Genomic DNA, 19,931 nt, shown 5'->3' with positions numbered 1-19,931 from the left:
GACAAATGTGAGAATGGGAGAGAGAAAGTGTACGTTTCCGTGATTGTATATATATGAATGTGTGTGAACAACACAGGGTGACATGGGAAAGCTGTAGTAACCTGTGTATGAGTGTGTGTGTGTATGTGTGTGTTTGTGTTGACATGGGAACACAGGAGCAGGCAGTTCACAGGGAAAAGCTTCCTGTTTGCTTCCCCCTTTCCACCAATCACAATTCACTTCCTGTCTGACTGCCTGGCTAGTGAGTAGGGTTGCTCCATTGTCCCACACACACACACACACACACACACACACACACACACACACACACACACACACACATACACACACTGCTGTTCCTTATATGAACATTTGTTCCTTGAGATGTTAATAGATTTCAGTTTGTTACTCCATGTTGCGTCACACCGCCTGTGATCTCTCTCTCTCTCTCTCTCTCTCTCTCTCTCTCTCTCTCTCTCTCTCTCTCTCTCTCTCTCTCTCTCTCACTCACTCACTCACTCACTCACTCACTCACTCACTCACTCACTCACTCACTCACTCACTCACTCACACACACACACACACACACATTAATACACATGTCACTAAAGCTTTCTTCTGTCATACATTTTCTCTCTCGGGCTGTCAGACACAATCACACATTGAGCAGCTCAAGGGCGAGGGCCGTGTCACAAACGTGATAAGGCACACAAGGTCAAACGCATCATGCAAAGCATTATGGGGAATGTGCGATGACCCATTTGTGAATGTCTTTTAGCTTTGAGTTGTGCAGCTGTTGTAACTCAATAATCAGCGATTGATCGCATGTTGAGCTCTGACCGGGGTTACATCAGCAAAAAACTCCACATGTAAATAGTGAGATAAAGTGAACACGTGAACGCGACCCTTTGAAAACTGAACGATTGCCTTCGTCTCTGCATCTCTTTCTCTTTTAGGTTTATCGATGGGCGACGAGCAGGGGCGACAACCAATAGGAATCGTCCTCACTGTGTTGGGCGTTGTGGTGCTGGACTTTTGTGCAGACGCGACAGAGGGACCAATCAGAGCGTACCTGCTCGACGTAGCAGACACGGAGGAACAAGACATGGCGCTCAACATTCACGCCGCCTCAGCAGGTACGTCTCGATCAATCACACACGCATATTCAATAAATCAATGGTAGGTTTAATGCAAAGAGATGAAAATTGCCAATAACAACTTAGTTGAATGGAGACAAGTTTGACATAAACTTGCACTAAGACAGGAAGTGATATCAGAAAAACTCTGTCTCTTTGGAAAGTCTTAATTTTTGTCCATGTGTGCAGGTCTTGGTGGTGCGGTCGGCTACGCCCTCGGAGGTTTAGACTGGACACACACCTTCCTCGCAGTGGCCTTCAAGTCCCAGGAGCAGATCCTGTTCTTCTTCGCTGCCATCCTCTTCTCGGTGTCTGTCGTGCTCCATCTCCTCAGCATCGAGGAGCAGCAGTACTCGCCCCAACATGACAGGCTCGACCAGGTAACGCAGACGTGATTTCGCTGTAAAGCTCAATTTTATCAAAAGAAAAAGAATCTCATAAAAAATATGCTCCTCTTTCTGTCCTCTCGCAGGAGAGTCCAGATCGCACCAACCCGCCTCCATCAGCCAACGGCAGGACTGGACTTCTCGCCCCCAAGCTGGAGTTGATTGGAGAGGATGACACGCTGGACAGCTACGACCTCTATGACCCCTATGGAGACGACCAGTCAGAGGGCGGCGATATGGACTTCCTAGAGGTGGAGCTTGTGAGGAGTAAGTGTGCACACTCTCAATCTGAATCACATGGTCTGCCATTTAGATCTAAAGAAATTTGATAAAGAAAACCAGTTGTGTGACGCTCCTGTCCTTTTGATTCATAAACATCCTAATCAAACAAAATCGTGACATTAAGGTAAACTAATCAGCCCTCTCCTCGTCCGTCTCCAGGTAAAAGTGACAGTGTCCTGGCCATGGCCGACGCCACTCTCGACCACATGGACCACGACGCGTTGTTCCTCTGCCACATAGAGCCGTCCATCTTCAGCGACCGCCTCTCCCCCTACCACGGCTCGCCTCCCATGACCTGTTCCTTCTTCAACACCGTTCACAACACTCCGCCCCCGAAGTTCGCCAACATCAGACGCAGCAGCAGCACAGGAAGTCAGGACCTGCTCCGCCCCCAGGCCAACAACCACCAAACGCACGCTCCCGGCTCCAAGGTTTCCCGCCTCTCGGCTTTCTTGCAGGAGATGGAGAACGACGACGGTCAGGAGGCGCTGCTGAACAACCAGCTCAATGAGCAGAGGACGCTGAACGGGCGGCTGTTAGCCGGTGTAACTAATGATGACACTAACAGACTGAGCTCTAAAGGGCAGGCTCACCGCGCTGGAATGGTCAAAGGTATGGTATAATTATTTAGAAATTACTTCTGATTTTCTTTATTTCTGTTGTGTGTTTGCTAGCTTGTTAGCCTAGCTTAGCATAAAGACTAGAATCAGTTAGCCTACGTCTTTCAAGAGGTAATAAATCTCTCTACCAGCACACATCAAAAGCCTATTTATTAGCATGCTATGTCTTGTTTATTTAATGTGTACTTAAAGCATACAGAAAAACAACAATATGCCATTATTGGGACATTATAGATGCTACTCTGTTTCTTTGCTAGGAGCAGGTGCCAGGCAACCAGCAGATACTTCTAGTCTTTAGAGATAAGCTAACCAGCTACATATTTACTGTACACTGTTATAATTTTAGTTATTAAAATGAAAGTTATATTTTATTTTTCTTTTGTTCCAGCTGCCAGTACAGGAGCCACCATGCGGCAGTCCCGTCACCGTCACACCTTCTACCGACAACCGTCCTGCACCTTCTCCTACTACGGCCGCGTTGGGAACCACCGCTACCGCTACCGCCGGGCCAACGCCGCTTTCCTCATCAAGCCGTCTCGCAGCATGAACGACCTGTACGAGGTGGAGGCCCGACACAGGAGGAGGAGCAGACAGAGGAACAGGCACCGCAGCGGAAACACCAACTCTTCCAGCGGGGACACGGAGAGTGAAGAGGGAGAGGTGAGGAGTGAAACCAGGGTCATTTATTACCTGTATTTTTAAAGCTCTCGTTTGGGTTGTAATATGGACGCATTTTGTCTCCTCTCTCTCTTTAGGTTGAGACCACCGTGCGGCTGCTGTGGCTGTCCATGCTGAAGATGCCTCCGGAGCTGCTGCGACTGTGCGCCTGTCACCTGTTCACCTGGTTCTCCATCATTGCTGAGGCTGTCTTCTTCACCGACTTCATGGGACAAGTGATCTACCACGGAGATCCCACAGTACGTGAAATACCAGCTACACAAACACAAACAAATATAAAGTGATATCTCTACATTCCCTTTGAGTTTAACTACTACTCTTACTCTGATAACTCTTATAAACAGCTTTTTTCTCTCACTCTTACTCCTTCAGGCTCCTGCTAACTCTACTTTGTTGGATAACTATCACAGAGGAGTTCAGATGGGATGTTGGGGACTGGTTATATATGCCATGACTGCTGCTACATGCTCAGGTAACAAAATAAGCACACTTTCTGATGCCTATTCCCATACGTACACAACCCCTCATTGGGTTGCTTTCTGACTTAAAGAGAACGAAATAGGTTTTCTTGGGACATTAATCTTTGGCCTAACCACCAAATGTATCCACCTTCTCCAGCTGTTCTTCAAAAGTACCTCGACAACTTTGACCTGAGCATTAAGGTCATCTACATCATGGGAACGCTTGGATTTTCAATAGGTACAAACCGCAGCACAGTAATAGATCAGAACTCCGCAAACGTGAGCAGCTGAAAAGTAATTGTTTTCTATTTTTTTCCCTCACAGGAACTGCTGTCATGGCGATCTTCCCTAACGTGTATGTTTCTATGGTGATGATCAGCAGCATGGGCATCATCTCCATGAGTATGTCCTACTGTCCGTACGCTCTGCTGGGACAGTATCACGAAATGAAAGAGGTGCAGACATTTTTAATTCTTTAAAAAATGAATCACATGTTTCACATTGTTTGTACGTCTTCAGTAGGAACCAGTTGGCTCTGCTTGATAAGCGGGAGCGTAACATTGAAATAATGCCAATAAAAACTCTCAAATTTTACGTCTGTTCAACTCTCAGGCTTTGTTTCTTTTTTTAAATACTAAGCAAGCTTATAGATAAATTATTGCAACTTTCTAAATATAATTAATTATAGGAAAAAAAACACTCTTTGGGATAGTCTACATGTTATTGTCTTTATGTTGAAGCTTTTAAAGACCACCTCTAGTCATGTTTTAAGAGATATAAAATGCTCTGCTTGATATAATAAATTGTGTCTGATATGTTTTTTCTGCAAAATACGTTTGATTACGTTGTAAAAATCATCCCAAGGCATCTCCTCCTTCCCCCTCATTATTAACTTCCCCAATCAGCATAGGCCCCGCCCACTATGTGCTACGCTTCTCCTTTTATAAAATTACAGCCGAAAACAAAACACGTCTCTGCCATTGTTTAGCTGCAACTTGTTGAAACTTAGCTAGCTTGAAATGTCTTAATTAGCAGTACGACGTTAACGTTAGTCTTCAGCAGTGAGTTTGCAAAAATTACGATGACAGTTACAGCTGGCTCGCGCATCGCCGAAGTGGTTGCCATAGGTTACACATAATGATACGCATAGCGTCACCCCGTCCATTAACGGGATTGGCTCCTTAGGTTTGTGACGTCACAAACCTGCCAATCTGAAAACGTGTTTTTCAGCCTGTCCCTGGTACACTGCAGTTTAAAAGCAGACAGGCCCAGCCATGGAGATGACTGCTGATGTTGTCCCTGATATGTCTTGTAGCAAAAACACCACATGGAGATGTTTACGAGGTAAAACATCGATTCTCACTGGAGGGGGTCTTTAAGAGCAGACTTCACTATGTGCTTCACAATAAAAACCAAAGAAAAGCAGTTTAACAAGAAAGAAAAATAGAGCAATAAAAAGTGTGTAGCTTTTAATAACTGTAACCTTCTCTGCCTCTTGAAGTACATCCATCACAGTCCAGGAAACTCCCGGAGAGGCTTTGGCATCGACTGTGCCATCTTGTCCTGCCAGGTGAGCGTTAAAGTCGTCTTAACGAAACTATTGGCGCCACAGACTACTATAACGTATGCTAAAAATACTGCTGTTATATAACCATCTGTGTTTTTGTAGGTGTACATCAGCCAGATCTTGGTGGCCTCCGCTCTGGGTGCTGTAGTGGAAGCTGTTGGCAGTGTCCGTGTCATTCCCATGGTGGCCTCCGGGGGCTCCCTCCTAGGATTCTTCACCGCCTGCTTCCTGGTTATTTACCCGACTCCAAACAGCCGGTGAGAAAATTTCCTTTAGATGACGCTAGTTTGATTTCTTGCCAAGAGTAACATGAGAAAGGTGATGCCGCTTTCATGTCTGATAAATTTAAGGCTAGCCAGCCAGTAAGGGTAGCTTAGCATAAAGAGCTAGCTAGAAACTTTTATGCTAATTCTCAAACTTTTCCTTTTAAAAATTCAGTCCTAACACTTTTGATTTTACTATGATTGACAGGGACTCTGACTCAGCCAAAGCTTCAGAGAAACGGGCCTTGACAAAGACGCAAAATCCCAACAGCAAAGAAGTGGCCGTGGTTGTAGAAAAACCCAGCTTCTTGAAACTCAACAAGGCGGGCAAGGCTACCACTACCACCACTTCCTGTCACACGGAGAATGAGTCAGCTCTGTGATTGGCCGGCTAAGTCGCTGATGGAGAGACTTAAGGATGTGCTGCAGCCCGTCATCCACTTTGGTTTGCTGTGTCTTGATATGCAGAAGGAAACAACTAAATATGCCATGGGACCAGTGTTACACCAGACCAACATACCCGAGAAAAAAGCATTCTGGTCCCAGTGCTGTTCAAGCCGTCATCTAAATTCCTTCCACTTTGCCCTCACGGATATTTCTGTTAATGCGTCATGTGTCGTCCAGGACTGAGTAATTCATGTTTTTAAAGGAGAGGTCGTCTCTGTCTCTCAGGGCCTGTAGGAGGTGCTACCGAGCAACCGCCTGGACAGGAAACTTCAGGGGACTCCCACACATACATACACGCACACACCTCTTCATCTGGGGGGGTCAACACAATCCAATGAACATCTGAATAATGAACGTTGTTGATGAACATTAAGTCCTCGAAGCTGCAATCATTCAAAAATGCTGAAAATTGTTCTTCCTCGCCGTGGAATATGCTTGATCGAATATTTTGTCAGACAGCTGATGGACGAGCGCGTGTGTCTGCTGACTTGGCGTCTCCGGCGGAGGCGTCGTGTTCACCAAAAGAAACCCAACAACACACTTCGCGGGACTTTTACAGCACTCTGCGACCGTAGCTTTAAGACTCTAGAGACTTTGGAAGTGGCATTTTCTGATACTGAGAGCCTGAAGCCTGATCCCTGGGGAAAAGTGTTTGATTCTGAGTCTCCATAATGATTGCGAATGTTTTTGTTTTCATCTAAAGTCTTTAATTTAGCCTTAAAGAGGTTTTGCTCAGAGCAGGAGCGTAAAGTATATTCAGTCAAAAATACAGAGCGTAGATGCAATATGCGTTGGCATTAAATCCCAAATATTCTTTTCATGACTTATTGAAGGCCCAGACGGATGCTTCTGTTTGTTTTGAATAATCAGACTAACCTACATGCTGCATGTTAGAGGAGCAGAGAGGAGACGGACAGCAGGAGGAGGAAGAGTTGTTCTCTGTCTCTCTGCCTTCTAGCTCATTCGTTTTTTGTTTTTTCAGAAAATGCTGTTAGCACAATGTTTGTCACTCACTGCACATTAGCTGAGCCTTTGTTGTAATAGCGTGGAATAGTTTGAAAAGCGTGAAAGGGGGGCAATCATTCGTCCTAGGACAGAGCTTCTTGGCACCCCAGTAATCAAAGATCTAGAGGTTGGAATGGGACACAAGAGTAGAAGAATAGATCCTGAATATATTTAAAGAAAAGAAACCTTAAATTAAATGAAACCTTTCTATTGATGAAGATAATTGCCCTATAATTACATGTTTAGGCTTGTTACGCAAGCTTCCGCTTAGGTGTTGCTTTCACTGAGCTGGGAACAAAAACGAACCAGTTAAGAGAAGCAGATAAGAATATTTGAGATGCTCTGTACATCTGTGTTTGACGCTTAACAGAAAATTAGAAGAGAAGACGGGGAAACGTTTTCACTTAAAAAAAAATGTAACACGACATCATCGATTTACGAGACTGATATCTCTCTCGTGTCTGTACAACACGAAGCTAGCGCTGGGAGAGGGTTAGCTTAGCTAAGCATAAAGACACGAACAGGGGAAGCAGCTAGCCTGGCTTTCAGAAGCTTTCTTCCTTGTTCGTGGTCTCTTTTTTGCTAAGCTAAACACCTCGTGGTTCTGGCTTCATATTTAGCGCACTAACGAGAGGGGTCATTCCTCTCATCTAAGAGTTTGTTACACTAGTCTTTGAATGTAAGAACTTAAGCTAAATGTGTGTTTCAAAATGTGTTTCAAATTTAGAAAACGCATGTCTTAACGTAATTGAAAATAAGAAAATGAGGCTATTTTCAGTCCTTGCATGCCCCGAAATTTAGCTATTTGATAATATGTAATTGCCAGTCTTGAAATCTTATCAACTACGAAATACAAAAAGCAGCGAAAGCAAGCTCGCCCATGATCAGAGTATGTTACTTCTCAGAAAGCTCATATTAGTTTTCGTGTCTTTGATGCTCCATTTTGCATCCCTAAACCACAAAGTAGCTGCATCTGCTGTTTCATAAGGGGAACCTACAACAGCGTGACGAGGAAGTGAAACTGCTGAGTTTGACTCCTTTAGCATATATACACAATAATGAGACTGAGAGGCTAATTACTCAAACATTGTATTGTATCCCATCTTAATTCTACTGATAGATATTTTTTGTAGAGTTTCACATAGTCCTAATCTTGAAAAAAAAAAAACTATTTGTAATTGAAGAGTTTATTTGTTTCCTGATAATCGGATATGTTGTTGCAATAACGGCCTCTGTTAATCATTTGGAGAGAGGACTGTGTGAGGGTCGAGTGGGGAGAGCAGGGTTGCTCGTAGGGGTTGAAATCCTTTCTGAAAACCGTGCCGGGCGTTTCTTCCTCCCTCCATCTGTCCGGGTGAAAGGCTAAAGATTTGGGTCAGTTTTCCTCTCAGCTCAATCTATTGAGACATGCACATTTAAAGGAATGGGAATGTAAATTGCAGTGGGTTCATTTACTAACGAATGATTTTATTTTTGTGTGCGTTTAGTGGAGAAGCTTACTTTTAAATTTGTTTGGTTGTAGAGGAGGATTCACTCACCGCTGATGTGGTTGTCGGGCGGGTGCTGGTGCACCCTGTATTTAAAACCCTGTATTTAACTAAATCGATTCCATTATTTCAGGTACATTCAATCAGTCTCCAAGCAGAGCAGAGCAGAGAGAGAGTATTTAGCTTTCTGGCTTGTACCCTGCTCTGACTGTGTCATTCACAAGAGACGAAGAGGTACAGACGGCAGAGTTGGGTTTTTTTTTTTATAACGTCTGTTACCACTTTGGCAATAAAACATTCTGGATTTAAAAAATGGACGACTTCAGTTTAAGGACAAACGTGGAGCTTAAAAGAAACTTTGGGGTTTGGGAGGTTTGCATGCGACAACAGCAATATGCATGTGTGCAACACCAAAGTATGACTCTGTACAAATCATTCAAGCTCTATTCTTTATTGTCCTTCTAGGTCAGGGATGTATTTTCTAATGCATGGCTGGATGTTTCTGTCTTTTTGTTTGAACTTTAACGTGTAAAGAAAAACCAACATGTACTCTTTAAGCTGAAGCATCTGGCTTGTTCTGGATGAGTACGCTCTTAACATGCATGTGACTTTAAATTTTTTTTTTTGCACATTTACGAGTAAGGTTTCAGACGACGCACATCTCGTTGTCCTTCATCCATGTGGATGGAAGGCGTTAACACGTTAAAAGACGAGACGTGTGCTGTCCCCGAGCAACACTCCTCGTTAAAAGTGTAGGCGAGAAACTCCAGGCCGTGAATACTTGAAGTGCAACTTGAGTGTTTCTGTTCCAATGCAGTGGAAAGATTTTTCATGGGTTGGTTTTTGTTCTTAAATGTCCCAAGCCTTTTTTAACGCAGACTCTGGAATGTTCAGACAGCAGCTCGGCCTGCTGGGAGATTGAGTTCTTACCTTTGATTCCATCTTGTGACTTAAATGTTCTTTAAAAAGTCAATGAATGTGAAGTGATTTCAGCAGAAATCATTTTAATTTTGTTCGCAAACCAGGGGTGGGGGGGGGTCTGACATTGCACAGAACTTGCACATAATAAACAGACAGTAGAAGTGTGTTGCAAAAGGAAGAAAATATATTACTGTGGATATTTATTTTTTTTAGCTTTCTTGTCTGTAAAGGACACTTTCACTTAGTTTCCAAAAGAATACATTAAATCTATTCTATTTGCTGTTGTTTCACAAGTGGACTGGAGTTTGCGTGTGTGTGTGTGTGTGTGTGTGTGTGTGAGAGAGTGTGTGTGTGAGAGAGAGCAGTCTCAGCTGCTCACATGTAAAGAAAGACGCAAGACTGTGTTCAAAATGTCATCTCAGTGTTTGTTTTTGGTTCTCTGTTCTTTGCAATCACCTGGTTTACACTTAACTCTGGAATCAATGGCTGCAATACCGGGGTGTTATTTACGAGTCTTTCATGTTCTGGTGTTTTAACTCAACTAGAAACTGTCCTTCTTTTGTTGTTGTATCCGTTTGAACTTGAGGCAGAGCCACACACGAGAGTTTTGGCCTTTGCACTTTTTCAGTGGCAGCCACATTGGCTCCACCATCCCGATCATTGAATGAATGTTGCGATGTGTTGATGCTGTCTCACGTTCCAGCTAGCAGATGTCAGCTGCGCGGCGGCCATGTTGTAAGTCCAACCTGGCCTGACCCGATGTGTGTGTGTGTGGCTCTGCTTCTGAAAAACTGTGTGTTAATGATGGAGGAGAGAGATGCCTATATACTTTGATCTTCACAGAGATTAAATCAAGAAGAATACTTAAAGAATGGGAAAGTATGCGCAGTGTACTATATATAATATGCCTTGTTATTTGGAAAAAAAAGATGTAAATATACATATTTCTCTTTTAGTTTCTTCTTTTTTTGCTGCTATAAAAAAGATGATTATTTTTGTTAGTAGTTTTGTTTTCTATATAAAGACTGTATATATCTCTATGTTCTGTAAATATGCTTGAGCCTTCATATGTTGGACTCTGGATGAACACTGTATGGAACGCACCTTTAAAATCTGTTCAGAAGTAAACCAATAACGACTCCTTTCATTATTTCACATTTTTATATTAGAAGGAATGCCTTGAAATATGAAAAGGATCACAAATGGGGAGATACCATGGAAATTATTTAAATATTTTTAAGTATTTAAGGACCAAATACGTTACTCTTAAGTGAGACTTACTTATAATCGCATCACACAGACTTTTGACAAGTACACTGTTATTAGTAGAAACCTAATGAACTGAGATTGGGTTTCCATATCAAGAAAATTGCAATGAAAATATAACTTTCCTCAAAAATATGCATGTATTGACAAATACATACATAAATTAATGTAAAAACATACTCAATGTAATCTTTAATACTTTAATAATGCGGCAAATCCGAATTGGTTGTGTAAGTATAATGAAATTATCCAGGTCCGAAGTAACCCAAGTTTCAAACAGCTATTTGAGATTTTGTCCACTAGATGGAGCCACTGTTACAAGCAATGTTGCAAAATGAGAGGACCAATCCGGGCTCGGCTCCCCTGGTTCCGGTGTTACACAAACAGCAAGACATATTGAATCATCCTACCAAACGGAATAAATGAACTGGAAAAAGAAGAAAATAGATAAATGATTTAATTCATTGGGGAAATGTGAAAACTAGATCGTGTTTTTGAGGGACATGAAAAGTCTTGCATAACATTTACTATTGCAATTGTTTGAATGCTCTGTGCTCAGAGAGGTTGTTTATTAATAAAGGATTTGTTAGAAATGGATGTTGTTATTGGATAATAAGACATTTCAGACCACCAACCCACACGTCCCTTGTGGCGATATCACACATTAAAGCTGTAGTATGTAACATTATTAAAACTAACTTTTTGTCATATTTGCTCAAACTGTCACTTTAAACATGCAGAAGTACATTAGAGAGATAATCTGTAAAAAATAAATAAATAAATAAATAAAAAATCGCTCCTCTGGCTCCTCCTAATGGCATTTGTAAGAATCCAAAGCTCCCGAAACACAACAACCAATCAGAGCCGAGCAGTCTCTCAGGTGCTGCTGTCAATCACTCGCAGCACAGCGCCACTTGCTCACACGGTGGAGCTCAATTTCTTCAGTGTGCGCAGTCAGTTTGTGTCCACAAAGGCCTAAAAACAACCACCAGGAATAAAAAAAAAAACTGCCCGTCCCTCTATTGCCATACAGATAAGCTAAAGAAGACACATGAGGAGAGGCAAGCTGAAAAGAAAGAGTCGGACTGAGACAGAAACAAAACTAGAGTAAACATTGTAGCAGCATTTCCGAAGTGGAGAGTGGAGAGAGCTACCGAACCCAAAAGGATTAAAAAGCGATGCTGCGTTAGACAGTTCTGCTCGACAGGTAATTACCCCCTCTTAATTTCTGCTGTATTTGTTTCACATTGCTAAGATGTGGTTGCGGTTACTGTGATGCTGTGTTACATTGGTGTTGCAGTCAGGCTGACGTTAGCTTTTAGCATTGTTTCATGGTGGTGTGGCTGAAAATATCTTTGTGAAGTGCCCAGGCAGTGTTACCGTTTTAGACTCTCTCCCGATAGTTCTGTGTGCCTGTGCTCTCACGGCTAAATGTTCACAACATCAGTGTGATACTGCTTAGTTGGCTCTGTTTTTTCCACAGTCTCTGTTAGCAAACTAAGTGCTGGTAGTTCTGACAAATAGAATTAGCTGTAGATTACTGTTCACAGCAAAAACACTGATTTCCGCTGGTTTGATGTTTATCTGCTTCAATAGTGTTGGTGTTGTAAGACAATGGCTGTGGTTGTTGTCATTTCACGTGTGTCTGCCATATTGTATATCTGGCTTCTTCAGTTGCTGTGGTTACTAGCCTGCGCGCGCATGACAGCCTCCTGGGCTTTGGAGGCAGGACTGAGTGGCGCAGAGAGAGAGGGGGAGGGACCTGGAGGTAGTAATCTTTCACATTTTGAAGCAAAGACCGCTCTCTTCTCCATCTTACCTACTGCAGCTTTTAACTCATGAAGTATGGCTACCAAAAACCAACAACTTACAATGTTGAGAACCGTTTGTATTACGTTTGTAGTCTGACTAGTATTGACCAATCACTTTTCAACAGGCTTCAGCATATGCAGGAAAAACAGTCTATTTGGACCACAACTATCGGCTCTCAATAAAAAATTCAACGTGAAACAAATTCGCTTGACGCTGTGCCGCAAGCCATTCAGCGTTGAGATTTCCCTGACTTCCTCAAATGCATCAGAAATGATCTATCTGACCTCCATTGAACAAAGAAGCATTTAAAAGTTGATTGCTTCTCCTCTCGAGCACAGACCTGACAGTTTTCATTTTTACTTTTTACATATCTACATCATGATGTTATTTCGGCAAACTTAAGACACGTTAATTGCAAGTAAATCAGCCTGTGAAGCCTCTGTTTATAACTAGTTAAACTGAGACTCACCAGAAACAGATGAAAGGCTGCTCCGCCGGGAGTTGAATGACGGGGTTTATTTTGCTGACATATCTGGAGGGGTTAACTGTGCTTCACTTTTGATCTGACTATAAGGTCCATGTCAAGTTGCTAATTGAACTGTAAACAATGCAGTGCAGGGAAAAGGAAGTCTTGCTTCATCGTCAGATGATAGCTGACGAGTTCCGAGATTGGTGTTTAAGAGATTTAAGCTTTCAATGTGACGCTGGTGACAGGCTTCCAGTAAGACACTTTTTAAATGATAAACAGAGGCAGTGCAGAGAGCCACACTATTTTTCAAACATTAACACTTACAGATGTTTATAGTTCTTTGGAGAGCGTTGCTTCTTACTTATATTGCCTGTTAACCCAACTCTGTCACATTGTTTTACTCTCCAAATCTTTATCCTTTCTTTGAAGTCCTGGGTTGAATGCTGTTGTAGTCATTTTCTGAATGAGCCTTTATTTGCCTGTACTCTGCAACACCTGTCAAACACAGTGAGAAAAGTGTTCGTACAGCATAACATAGAGTGTTGCCCCGTTAGGATCTTTCTTTTATTGTACAATCTAAGTGAGGTTACAGAAAGGAAACGTTACTTACATGCAACCAAGGGCCTTTGGTGGAATTTAACTGATATTGGTGCAGTTTTTTTGTTACATTGTGCAGCTTTAATAACAGTGATTTTGTCCTAAATTCTTGAAATGTAAAAAGAAAAAACTTGAGTCCACTCGATTGCTGCTGCACTCACATTGTATACACTTCCCGTTACAACTTACTGCACACTGTAGATCATTAACACATTATTAATAACACTGAACATTCACACTATTTTCAGGTGGATTTTAAAGGTGCTTTTTACACTGCCAGTTCAAGGCGGGATTATTACGCCTCTGTTACATTCAGTGTTCCATGGAGAACGCACAGAGGCGGAACGGTGGGGTGAAGTCGTTTCGCCTCTGAGCCGACAGCGGAGGTAGTAACAGAGGCGTAACATAAGTGAAACTGCGTCTGTGTAAACTCCAGAGCCGGCAACACTAGCTGTGCCCCAATCCAGCGGCTGCAGCCTTTGAAGGCCGTATTTGAAGGCTGATTGCATCCCTTTGCGTCGAAGGCTGTCCCAATTCAAAGGCTCCTTCAGATGCGGCCGACCATCGTACCCCGAGATGCATTGTGCGCTAATTCAAACGAAATGGCGGACTTTTAAACAGCCGAGGAATACACTTTAAAATGTCAATGTTTTTGGTTTCAACTCAATCAAATAGCAAGTGTGACACATGTTTAAGAAAACGAAAGGGCCCTTCAAACAAATTTTCCTTAAAATAAGACATTAAGTTACGCAATGTTAGTTATGCTAGCTAGTTAGTCCACTAGCTACCTGTTGCTAGGCGACAGGAGCGGCATTTGGTGACACAAGGGTAGACCGGACCGTCTCATTTCAGTTCAGCCTTAACGGTCTACGCAGACTATGAATAGAGCATCCTCCGTGGACCGCCTCCTTCGAAGGCTGCAGCCCCTGGATTGGGACACAGCTGCTGTTTGTTTACACCTCACGCATGTTTTGCTTCCAGAACGCTATTTAAGAACACACATTGGGGACGGCTTTACGCCGGCGTTGCGTGGTCCATTGTCGAATGACAAAGGTGGCATGAGGACAGAGCTTCGTTACGGTGCTGTGGCGGAACCGCAGTGTAAAAAGGGCAACTCGGCAACTGTACTGGATTTACTCTGACTTTACAGGTGCACCTAAAAATACACCAGATTCAAACCCTTTTTATAATGCACTGAGTTCAAGCAGTACTTAACATTGTGTTGACAACCCAGGATCCACAAACTTTATATAAGAAGTGTTTGTTGAGGTGTTCTGACAACCGTTTTGGGGCCTTTAGTTTGACATTTTGCTTGATGCCCAAGAGGTCAAGTTAAGTAAAGTAATTAGGACAAATTGGGCACAGCAACCAACTGTTACTCAAAGGAACCATGCCCTTAATTATGCATTACTTCAAGCCTTACAAAATCGAAAAGTGAGACATTAAAAAAAATTCCACTCCCCCTGACAGTTGTCATGAATGGGTTACTTAGCCTTTTACCAAAACTGTTTCTTGTTCCAGGCAGTAAAGTTGTTTATATCTGCGGAAAAGTTAGACACATTAACATCGGAGGTACTTGGCCAAGTGACTTGCTTTTATGACCATTTGAAGAACTGCAGCTTGTGTCACGTTTTTATTTTTTGAGAGTGGTCTCTAAAGGAATTTGTTCGATGTTTTTAACATCAAAATCTACGAAAACGTATTTAGTGTGATCCCTCCAGTGTGATTGGATACAGCAAGAACATCCCTTTGTGTCCAGTATTTCTTCTCACTGGTCTCAGGCCAACATCAAGCAAGGTCAGGGAGATAAAAAATATCAAACATAAAGACATAGATGAGGATAGAGGAATCGATCAAGGCAGCCAACTTAGTGTTTATTAACCTTGAAGTTGTTTGGTTTTGTCCATCGTGAAGAAAAATGTCTTTACTTTGATTTCTGTTTCTTTGACTTTGTTCTCGTCCAGCCTCTGAATCTTTCTTTGTATCTGTTTTGTGTATCCATCACTCTTTGATGAGTGTTTCTCTTTAGGTGTCTTTCCGGACTCATCCATTCACAGGCGTCAAGGGGGTCACCTTTCTTTAAGCGGACTGTTCCATTTGGGCCATAGAGAGGGGAGTGCTGGTGAGGGTGAGGGTGGCCACGCTGTGAGCTATCGCCATTGCTGTACCATTCACTGAATGCCTCTCTACTTCTCCCGCACTTGTGTGCCCCCACTCCCTGTCCCCTTCCCTCACTCCCCTCCTTCTCGATCTCCACACTCTCTTGAAGCTGTCCGTCACAAAGCAGTAAACCACTGGATCCAAGCAGCTGTTCAGACTGCTTAGGGTGACTGTGATATGATAGGCAAGTACATGCCCCGCCCCCTGCCCCAGCCCCTCCCCTCTCACTTTGACTCGAAAGTACACCAAAACCTGCCGGATATGGAAGGGTGTGAAGCAGATAGTGAAGACTACCAGGACGGTGGCCAGCAGTCTGACAGCACGTGCCCTCCTTGCCCGGCTCTGCTGGGGCATCAGGCCGTGGCTGGAGGACAGAAAACAGGCAACGCGCAGAGTGAACCCCACAACGGCCAGAAGGGGGAGGAGGAACTCCAGGATGGTGAGGTAGAAGAGGGCAGGGAGGAGCACACATGAAGAGCTGAACTCCAACGCTGTGGTCTATAGAGAGCAGTGGAAAGAAACACATCTTTATGTGCTCTTTTTACACATTTTCACATTCAAGAGATACCTTTTCATTTTAACAACAACTACGTCATTTCTGGATCTTTAACAGGTCTTTGAGGTGAAGTTTATTTTCTCAAACCTATTATTAGGCCAGCCAATGGCAGTGTTGGGACCAAGTCATCTTTGCTCAAGTCTCAAGCAAGTCTCAAGACATTTTTTTTTGGGCAAGTCAAGTCAAGTCACAGGTTATGTCAGCACTCTTACCTGTAGTATCCGGTCTTTAAAGAGAAAAGACAAAATATTAGTAGCTTGTCTAATAATGATATTATTGGCCAGTTTTTATAACCTGTTCAAGAAGTATGATAATGAATTGTATCTGTATTATCTCGGCACAGACGCAGCCATGATGATGGTCTGCTCTGAGACCCTATTGAGTAGTAACGAGTACGACTGATGAGGCTTCTCTTTGGGGCTTTGATGTTGCGTGTTGCCATAGCGAGAAGTTTGACTGACAGCCAGTCATCCAATCATGACAATCACATACCAGGGGAGCTTTTTGAGTTGTCCAATCATGATTCCCGGTTTGTGCTGCATTCATACTCGATAGTTAGACAGAAACTTGACAACATTGACAAAACACACGCAAGTCATCCGAGTCATCATGCCTCAAGTCAAGTCGAGTCTCAAGTAATTTAGTCGCAAGTCATCAAAACAGTGACTCGAGTAGACTCGAGTCCAAGTCACCAAGTCTCAAGTCCACATCTCTGGCCAATGGTACCATATTCCTCTGAAAAAGCCTTGTCTTGGAAAAATCCATAGCTCAAGTGCACTTCCAGGGACACAAAAACCATTTTGTTTGGATAATTTACGTTAAAGCAAGAGAAACATTGAAATTGTTACTGATACTTCAAGGAATATTTACTGGAATAAAGACACAAATAATGACCTAATATATTATTATTTTATAGTTAAATTTTATCATTGTATATTTAAAATAATGTAACTGTAAATGTATCATTAGTCATATGCAACCAGTTTTATCGCAATAATGGATGAGTAATGCTTATAGTTTTCTATTGAAAATTGAATTTCACAAAAAATACATTTTTCTAAGTTTGAAGACGCTAAAGGGAAAATTAGAAGAGTTATCTGAGTTTAAAGGGTTAAAATTGTGTTCTGTAAGCCATGTGGTACATTTGGTAGGTAGTGATATTTGCTCTATGAGGTACTTTTAAGGGGTATGTATGCTTCTATTTGTTTAAAAAAACACATAATGTAACCAGTAAAATGCAACACAATTAAAAGTAACTTAAAATATTTGATTGTACTAATATGTACAAAACAAAACTCATAGATGCAATCTGTTTTTTTTAATTTTATTTGTTAGAAGGCTAAAAAAAATGGGACTTAAAGAGACATATTCACCTAAAAAAAACATGCTTGTAGTATGTCTGCATGGCAAAATGAAATGGAATAATAGACTACAAAAAAAGAGGCGGGCAAGAGATGCAACAGAAATCTTATTTTAATCTCCTCAACATTTGTCTATGAAAGAAATGAGGAGAGCAGTGAACTTTATTTTAGTACATCTGAGAATGATCCCTCTGTTTAGGGAGACTTCCGTTTAAGGGGAACAGACCTGTGTATTTATCTGTTTGTGTTGTGTTTGTAGTGTGTGTTTTCACCTGGAAAGAGTAGGTGACAACAACTGCAATGAACCAAACTGTGGCACTGACACACCTGGCTGTTCCCGTGGTTCTGCATCGGTGCAGAGTACTGGACGCGTGGACAACAGCGAGGTACCGATCCACACAGATACTGAATGAATGGGGAGACACAGCAAGAAGAGGACAAATAGATTTTGCTGTATATGCTGATAATGTTCATTCATTTTTTAAAGTAATAATCTTGAAGATTTTCATGTAAATAAATATCTGTTAAGTCTCTATTGCTGAATGAGGTAACACAGTGATGACTGAGCCTATGGCCCACTGATGAAAGCCTTTGTATTTGCAGTTTTACAGACTGGGTGTCTGTGGCGACTTTGGCTGAACAAGTGGCGCCCAGTTGGTGACGCGTTTTCCATCACCCAGCAGTGGTGGTAGGCGGAGCTAAGCGGCTGCTTTTCCGCTCTCTGCAAGTGATGAGAGTAAACAGTAATCTACTATGGCTGAACAAACAAAGAAAAGATCGATGACTACAGATACAACTTCAAAAATAAGTGACAATCCAAAGAAAAAGAAACAAACTCGACGCTCAGATGAAGCAAACAGTCTAAAAATGAAAGCAACAGTCAGCGAGGAAAATCAAGAGTTACAACTGGAGCCAACCGCGGACGTGACACATGCAGCACTGTCTGGATAGCTGGGAAGTGTGCTCCCGCAATTACAGTTAATTGCCACAGGTGCCGCCAAAGAAAACGAAACTGAGATCTTCGAGATTACCACTTTAATGTTGAATAAATGATTGGACAACCCACCTGGTGAGAAACAATATACTACAGTACATGTTGACAAAGTAGCTGAAGGTGTGAACGTAGGAACAGGCGACACAGGTGCCTCCACTGTAATACAGCGCAATGCGAGCAGGTAACGACAGCGCCACCAGCAGGTCAGCTACAGCCAGGTTTATGGTGTAAACCACAGAGGCTGAGGAGTGGGTGGAGGACCCACAGAAGACGTAGAGAGCCAGACTGTTGAGGACCACACCGACCACCAGCATTAGACAGTTGCACACCTGCAGCGGAGAGACACAGAGCTTCAGCACTCTAAATAATGATTTATGCATTTTTTCCTACTAACTAGTGATGTATCTTATCTTACCATGAGAGAAACCCACACAGCATAGAAGTCTTGGTACAGCCGCACATCCAGGTGAGCAAACCTGTGCAGGTATGGTCCCCCCCACCGCTGGTCCCAGGAGCTGCAGTTAGTCGGATTAGGGGTCAAGAGAGGCAGGAAGGGCTCAGTAGTGGAGCTGATGTTGTTGAGGAGGCTCTCCATTTGTTGGAAAGGATGAATGGATCACAGGTTTGTGTCTGAGTGGCAGAATAAGGAAAAAATGACATATTTTTTTGTGACGTCTCAAACCTGCCAATCTGAAAACGTGTTGTTCCGCCTGTCCTTGGTACACTGCAGTTTAAAAGCAAACAGGCCCAGCCATGGAGATGACTGCTTATGTTGTCTCTGATATGTCTTGTAGCACATGAAAAACAACACATGGAGATGTTTACAAGGGAGTCTTTAATAGTTCCTAGCCCTAAACTAGACAAATCTACAAGCTCACGTTTTATTTGCTCTGGCAGTTGCGTCTCCCCTCCGCATTAGAAGCTACTGGACGTTGAAACTAGCATCCCATGGCCTAGCAGCTTACCAAACTAATTAGCATTTTTTTAAATGGTTTGGCAATGCAAGTCTTAGTATTTCCAAAACTGAGAATAAACTTTTACACTTCTAAAAGTTTGACACATTAACACTTCTGTCCTGTAAATTTTTTCAGTCATCTGAGCTATTTAGCGAACATGTTTACAGTTTTGTGAGCAAACTCAAACCACAGATGAGGATCGTGTGGTCCTCCTCTATGGTATAGTACATATCGTTTGAAGTTTAGGATAATAGGGTTGGGTTTGTTTTATCTAACCGTGTAAGTACTGTACAAAAGTAAAGATTAGCATGTCTTCAAACACACTTTCTCAGAGGAAGTTGTTATTGTTTCCACTGAGGAACAACAAAGAGGAGGGTGTTAGAAGTATAGTAAAACATCGTCTGCATACAGGGAACTTTTTGTTGTTTACGAGTTGGATTACTTTGAAGTCATTACAAGCTTTTCAAAATTGCAATAAAACCACATTTTCTCACCTGTGGCTTTATTATGGTCAAGAGATAAATTGCT

General features: G+C 42.5%; 2 protein-coding genes across 2 annotated transcripts in view; one reads left to right on the top strand and one right to left on the bottom strand.

The window, feature by feature from the left end:
• Nucleotides 1–10,367, top strand: part of LOC138608534 (solute carrier family 45 member 4) — a 56,767-nt gene extending 46,400 nt beyond the window's left edge. The window contains exons 5-16 of the mRNA XM_069681145.1: nucleotides 936–1,115; nucleotides 1,305–1,495; nucleotides 1,588–1,768; nucleotides 1,943–2,395; nucleotides 2,792–3,063; nucleotides 3,159–3,320; nucleotides 3,454–3,553; nucleotides 3,700–3,780; nucleotides 3,867–3,997; nucleotides 5,044–5,112; nucleotides 5,212–5,366; nucleotides 5,581–10,367. Coding sequence (XP_069537246.1) covers nucleotides 936–1,115; nucleotides 1,305–1,495; nucleotides 1,588–1,768; nucleotides 1,943–2,395; nucleotides 2,792–3,063; nucleotides 3,159–3,320; nucleotides 3,454–3,553; nucleotides 3,700–3,780; nucleotides 3,867–3,997; nucleotides 5,044–5,112; nucleotides 5,212–5,366; nucleotides 5,581–5,755 — 2,150 coding nt within the window. The 3' untranslated portion in view covers nucleotides 5,756–10,367. The remainder of the gene's footprint in view (nucleotides 1–935; nucleotides 1,116–1,304; nucleotides 1,496–1,587; nucleotides 1,769–1,942; nucleotides 2,396–2,791; nucleotides 3,064–3,158; nucleotides 3,321–3,453; nucleotides 3,554–3,699; nucleotides 3,781–3,866; nucleotides 3,998–5,043; nucleotides 5,113–5,211; nucleotides 5,367–5,580) is intronic.
• Nucleotides 10,368–15,455: 5,088 nt separating this feature from the next.
• Nucleotides 15,456–19,042, bottom strand: LOC138609383 (G-protein coupled receptor 20). The gene is made up of 4 exons (XM_069682033.1): nucleotides 18,863–19,042; nucleotides 18,520–18,776; nucleotides 17,726–17,858; nucleotides 15,456–16,034 (listed from the first exon to the last, which is right to left on the bottom strand). Exons 1-4 carry the CDS (start codon nucleotides 19,040–19,042, stop codon nucleotides 15,456–15,458), a joined length of 1,149 nt encoding a protein of 382 aa, XP_069538134.1.
• Between the last annotated feature and the right edge of the window lie 889 nt (nucleotides 19,043–19,931).

The sequence above is a fragment of the Semicossyphus pulcher genome, unplaced genomic scaffold (assembly GCF_022749685.1).
Source record: "Semicossyphus pulcher isolate SPU_LCO1_2020_fin unplaced genomic scaffold, fSemPul1.0.p SCAF_5, whole genome shotgun sequence".
NCBI classification, from domain to species: Eukaryota; Metazoa; Chordata; class Actinopteri; order Labriformes; family Labridae; genus Semicossyphus; species Semicossyphus pulcher.
The sequence above is the reverse complement of the archived record's forward strand: the minus strand, read 5'-3'. Positions and strand labels throughout refer to the sequence as shown.